Source organism: Myotis davidii, unplaced genomic scaffold (genome assembly GCF_000327345.1).
Source record: "Myotis davidii unplaced genomic scaffold, ASM32734v1 scaffold48, whole genome shotgun sequence".
Taxonomy (NCBI): domain Eukaryota; kingdom Metazoa; phylum Chordata; class Mammalia; order Chiroptera; family Vespertilionidae; genus Myotis; species Myotis davidii.
The window spans coordinates 359,799-365,926 of record NW_006299393.1 but is presented as its reverse complement, the minus strand read 5'-3'; the positions used below and the strand labels follow the sequence as shown (position 1 = coordinate 365,926).

The following is a 6,128-nucleotide window of genomic DNA, read 5'->3' as shown; positions in this document are numbered from 1 at the left end:
GTAGAAAAATGTTTCCATAGTGACATTAATTCGCATAGGACTATGAAGCGAAATCAGTGGTTCTCGTTAATTTATATGAGAGTTGCATTTTGTAAGTATTCCTTTAGGGGTGTTTTCTTGAGGAGAAGTAAAAAGGTTGGCCACATCATAGTGTGACATGGGTTCTTTTCACACATCCTTTCAACCTCATGAGAGAGATGAGAGAGATTAAATGGACATCTTGCCCATTCTATCTATGAATGAATAGAAAAGAAAACAAAGTGAATCTTGAAAAAGTTAGGCTTCATATGGTTGTAACTTCAATTTTTGCTTAGACACATTTAGAAATAAGTGTGATTTAGTTGATGTAACCAACAGGATATGTGTGTATGTATGTGCAGATAGATGATAGATAGATAGATAGATAGATAGATAGATAGATAGATAGATAGATAGATAGATGAGGGTAGATACCTTTATTTAGAAAGAGAGAGTTATTTTAAGGAATTAATTCACATAATTGTGGAGGCTTGCAAAATCAAGATGCTAGCAAAGTTGGATTTCTCTGAAATCTTTCTCCCTGGATTGCAGATGTCCACTTGCTGCCTCTTTACATGACTCTCCCTCTGTGCACAAGTGTCCCTGTTAGTCTCTGTGTGTCCTAATCTCCTCTTTTAAGAACACCATTTGGATTGGATTAGGGCCCACAGGGCCTCATTTCAATTAAATTACCCTTTTAAAAGTCCTATCTCAAAATATAGCCACATTCTGAGGTACTGAGTGTTAGTAATTCAACCTATTACTTTGGCAGGTGGACTCAATTTGGCTCCTAGCAGTCTGGTAGTAAAATAATTATGTTTGTCTTATTATTATTATTATTATTATTATTATTATTTAGGGAGAAGAAGGGGAAAAGAGAGGAGAGTGGGAGGGAGGGAAGAGAGAGAGAGAGACATCAATTAGTTGCCTCCTGCACATGCTCCAAGTCGGGCTGGGGATCGAACCTACAACCCAAGCATGCGCCCAGGAATCGAACCCTTGACCCTTTGGTGAGCAGGCAGCCGCTCTAACTATGGAGAAACACCGGCTAGGTCTATAAGTGCAGAGTTTTATAACTTTTTTTGGGGACAGAGACTCCTTTAAGAATCCGGTGAAAGCAATGAACCCACCACCGCCTCCTAGAAAGAATAAAAGTTTAAATGGAAATTTGCAGTTTCAGGAAATTCATCTAATTTGAATTACCATTCTTGAACCCCAGACGAAGGCCACCTGCTTGATAACCATAGTTGTGGTTTGGGGTCAGTTCTGAGAGGTCTGGCAGTGCTTGCGAGTGTTGCTGCTCCTGCTCCTGCTCCTGCAGTGTGGTCTGCGGGCCAGCAGTGCCCCGGCCTGGGCACTGTGAGAACCTCCTCCCTCTGTCCGGCAGGCCTAGCGCCCAGGGCACGTGCACGTCCGAGATGGAGCAGCTGTGGTAGAGGTTTGTGATGTGGGTATGTTGTTATGTTTAACTTACAGCTTTTTAAAGACTTGGAATATAACTACCTTTAGCTTTCACTTTTCAGCTTCTAATTAGTTTGTTTTTTAATGGGAGAGAGGTTTCTGATAAAGTGACACTTTTCAGGCATAAGCTGAGATTTGGAAGTGGGAGTTTCACGTGGTTGAGGAAGACTTGGGAGCAGGCTGCTTCTTGCTCCGGCCGCCAGCTGACACCATGCCCGGGACGCGCCGTGGGCGTCCTGGCGGGCAGATGGGGCGGCGCTGTGGTGCGGAGCGCCTGGAGTGGGCGCTGTTGGTGGCTCTGCAGCCAAGTGTCTGTGACTCAGAGTACATCTCAGACTTGGGACCTGGTGCTGATTGAAGCCAAATTAAAAGGATTTTCTATTTTGCTGTGTCAGTGGCCGCAGGCTGAGCTGTGACAGGAAGCTGCTGAGAGAGTCGCATCATTTAAGTCGGGATAGTTATGCTTCCTGATAAACAAACTAGGATTCCCAGCACAGTGCTGGGTGCACGGACAGCGTGCTGTCCTCAGGAATGTGGGATCCGCAGGTAGAATCCTGGCCGGGAGGAATGGTGTGTGGGCTCCAGGCTGCACCGGAGGAAAAGGCCTGGTCCCACAGCGTCTCCTGTGGCCACGGCCGTGCCTGGCTGCGCAGGACCTGCGGACACCAACACGTGCTCCTTGTTCTTGTGTTAGGTTTGCCTCCCCTCACAGCTTCGCCTGGAAGACGGGACGATGCCCAAGAAAGCAAAGCCCGCGGGGACTGGGCAGGAAGAGGGGCCTGCTCCCTGCAAACAGCCGAAGGTGGAGGCGGCCGGGGGGCCCCTCGCTTTAAACTTCGACAGCCCCAGTGGCTTCTTTGAAAGTTTAATCTCGCCCATCCAGACGGAGACTTTCTTCAAGGAATTCTGGGAGCAGAAGCCCCTGCTCCTTCAGAGAGAGGACCCTGCGCTGGCTGCGTATTACCAGGCCCTGTTCAGGCTCTCAGACCTGAAGAGTCTGTGCGGCCGGGGTCTGTACTATGGCCGGGACGTAAATGTCTGCCGCTGTGTCCATGGGAAGAAGAAGGTTTTAAATAAAGATGGCAAAGTGCACTTCCTCCAGCTGAGAAAAGATTTTGATCAGAAAAGGGCAACAATTCAGTTTCACCAGCCTCAGAGATTTAAGGTAACAGGTTCTCCCCCCGCGGAATCCTCGCGTGTTTGAAGGGTTAACGTGTGGCCACAGACCAGCTCAGGGGCGAACCTGTGGTCTCCTGGTGATTTGCCTCCTGCCAGCTTGAGCAGGGGGAACGCCTGTTTGGTCTTCAAATGCATCTCAAATGAGGAGATTCTGTGTTCTCTCTTTTTTTTTTAAAAATATACTTTATTGAATTTTTACAGAGAAGAAGGGAGAAGGATAGAGAGTTAGAAACATCGATGAGAGAGAAACATTGATCAGCTGCCTCTTGCACATCCCCTACTGGGGATGTGCCCGCAACCAAGGTACATGCCCTTGACCGGAATCGAACCTGGGACCCTTGAGTCCGCAGGCTGACGCTCTATCCACTGAGCCAAACCGGTTAGGGCCTGTGTTCTCTTTTGACTGAATTGTTAGAAAATGTCCAACATGCAGGGTGGACATGGTTGGGTGGCATAGAGCTGCAAACCTAAATTATGTTGCTGATGTTAAAAGTTCCGTTGGCTGGCTCTTGTCTCGGTGGAAGGCAGACATTTCCGTTGGGCTTGTCCCTTCCTTGTAATTTAAGGCAGGCAGAGTAGCATCACGGTGGTCGTGTCCTTCTTGTACTTGTCTCCCTTACGGCCTGCATCTGCCTAGGGCAGCCGTGGGCAAACTACGGCCCGCGGGCTGGATCCGGCCGTTTGAAATGAATAAAACTAAAAAAAAAAAAAAAAAAGACCGTACCCTTTTATGTAATGATGTTTACTTTGAATTTATATTAGTTCACACAAACACTCCATCCAGTCTTTTGTTCCGGCCCTCTGGTCCAGTTTAAGAACCCATTGTGGCCCTCGAGTCAAAAAGTTGGCCCACCCCTTAGGGAGAGGCTGCAGAGCCGTGCAGATGTCCATGTGGCCTCAGTCCCCCGCCCGCCCCACAGCTGCCAGAAAGCCTGGTTTCTTTCTCTCTGGCAGGGGTATGTGGCTCCCCTCCGGCCCCTCAGCCTGGCTTATACTCTGAAGAGGGGATTAGTGCCTGGAGAGAGGGCAGGTACTCGGCCCCTTTCCCCCTTCTCCACCTGTACCCATTTTCTAGGTTGTCATTTCTCCTCCCATCCCGTTACGTATCAGTTTTGTGCGGGGAATTCCCAAATGTAAGTCTCTCGTCCTTACTTCTTGCCGGAACTTGAGACGGAGACAGCCAGAAGCTCACTTAAAGACGTCTCCACACGGGGTTCTAGCAGCTCAAGCTCCATATTTCTATGAGAGAACTCCTTTTCCCCCTTCGAAAAGCTGTTCTTTAGCAAGTCTTCCCCATTTCAGTGGATGGAGCTGGGAGCTAGCTCCCTGTCCAAGGCAAAAGCCCGGGAGTATTTGTCCATCAGCAGGTCCCGGCAGTGCTACTTCCACGTGCGTCTTGACCTTTCTACTTCCTCTCCCTTCCCTCCACCCACTCCTTCCTCGCCTCACTGCTGCCTTTGTAGCTTCCCGACTGGTATCTCTTGCTTTCGACAGTCCATTCTCCACACAGTGGCCAGAACGAGCTTCTAAGACATGGAGGCAAGCAACAGACGGACTAAACTCAGAGGGAAGGGGCGGGGGAGGGAGAGATTAAGAAAAGAACTTATATGTCCCAGGGGATTGACTGTAGGGTGGAGGGGGCCAGTAGGGGAAAAGAGGGGGACATTTGTAATACTTTCAACAACAAAGATAAAAAGAAATAAATACAATAAAAATGTAAATTGGATCCTGTCATCTCCCTGCTGAAAGGCCTGCCCACCTTGCCAGTCTCGGTTTTGCGCTCTAGGCTTTTCTGTGGGGTCAGTCCTCGCGCAGAAAATTCTCGAGGGCAGAGGTGTCGGCTCTTTCAGCTTCTTAATTCTCGGGATCTGGGAGCTAATAGCTCAGTACAGACCTAAGCAAATGAGAACATGTGCCCGTCTCACTGTTAATGGGCTTTTCCCCTCCCCCTTCCCTCCTCTGTTGAAGGATGAACTTTGGAGGATCCAGGAGAAGCTGGAATGCTACTTTGGCTCCTTGGTTGGCTCGAATGTGTACATAACCCCTGCCGGCTCGCAGGGCCTGCCGCCCCATTATGATGACGTCGAGGTGAGAGCAGGAGAGCGCTGTGGGGCCGGGGGAGGAGGAGTTGCTGATTGTCAGGTCAGGATGGGGGTCAGGGTTCAGGCCACCTCTTGGGCCAGGTCTCTGTCCATTCTTCCTGCAGCGTCTCTGGAGACCTCGACCTCACCTGGATGTTGGGCCAAAACCAAGTCCACCCAACGGTTTCCTTCCTGCTCCTTCCCCGAGGGGACGGGTCGTTTCCAGCAGACTGATATGAGGGCCACACCTTCTGTTGGGTTTATCTACAGAAAAGTGTGATTGGCTTTCTCACTTGGCAGTGTATGGTCCTTAATAAGGTGAAGCCACAGAGCAGACCTTACATCTGCTTTCACTTTGTCCTTTTTCTGTAGCTGCCAGAAATACATATATTTTTCCATTTGTGAAAATCTAGGGGCAGCTGGAGTGAAGGTCATGGTTTCCCTGAAGCACTGGCACCTTGACAAGCGTTGATTTCACTCCCCGGGAGCTGCCAGAAACAGTTAGCGTTTTGGCTTAGGTATTTTGTAGTTTTATTTTTGTACCAATACAAGGTGTGAACACAGAGTAATTAGTAACAAGTCATTTTTTTTTCTCCCTTTAAGAGCAATTTGATATCAATGCATTTTCCAAAAGGTCTAGGTTCTTTAAAAACACGTTTTTAGCAGAGTATTGAGATATCTCTGGCTGAATGAAGAACTAAAACCTTAAAGCTTTCCTACCTGCCAGAGATTATATTCAGGATCTTAGACATCCAGTCATCTCTGAAGCTCAGCTTTGCTGCGAGAGATCATGGGCTTTAGGCTGTCGGGTCGGAGATTGAAGGAATGAGACTGTGGTCTGTCGTGGGATGTAGAGAACTCGGCGAGGCCTCACGGAAGGGAGAAGGATGATATCCCTCTTAAAGGTTAAAGCCACAGTGGCGGCTCTTTGTGCGGAGTGAAATGTGTCTGATCTTCATTTTTATTTTTTATCTGAAACGGGTGATCCATCTGGGCCCCCGGTGGCTCCCTCAGGAGCACCCGCCTGTGAGGCAGCTCTGACCTCAGGCCTGTGGCTCTCCCTCCCCAGGTGTTCATCCTGCAGCTGGAGGGGCAGAAGCACTGGCGCCTCTACCACCCCACGGTGCCCCTGGCGCGCGAGTACAGCGTGGAGGCAGAGGACAGGCTCGGGAGGCCGGCACACGAGTTCACGTTGAAGGTACGGGCCTTCCGCTGTGGGCGCCCCTCCCAAGACCAGTTCAGGTCTGAGGCTCAGTGATCCCCTCGCGGGCCCATGGGAGTGTGCCCCAGGGTTTCGGGGCAGGCGGCTCATTCCCCCCAGCACTGCAGCTTCCAAAGGCACCTGGTAACTGGCTGAAGTGAGCCAAGGAGGCGCTAAGTTCATTTCCC

General features: G+C 49.7%; 1 protein-coding gene across 1 annotated transcript in view; it reads left to right on the top strand.

Annotated features, from left to right (window-relative positions):
• The first annotated feature begins 1,379 nt into the window (after positions 1-1,379).
• The window catches only part of MINA (MYC induced nuclear antigen), a 19,321-nt gene continuing 14,572 nt past the window's right edge, over positions 1,380-6,128 (top strand). Inside the window, exons 1-4 of the mRNA XM_006774966.2 lie at positions 1,380-1,456; positions 2,174-2,644; positions 4,627-4,746; positions 5,809-5,937. Of these exons, the coding sequence (XP_006775029.1) occupies positions 2,213-2,644; positions 4,627-4,746; positions 5,809-5,937 (681 nt within the window). The 5' untranslated portion in view covers positions 1,380-1,456; positions 2,174-2,212. The remainder of the gene's footprint in view (positions 1,457-2,173; positions 2,645-4,626; positions 4,747-5,808; positions 5,938-6,128) is intronic.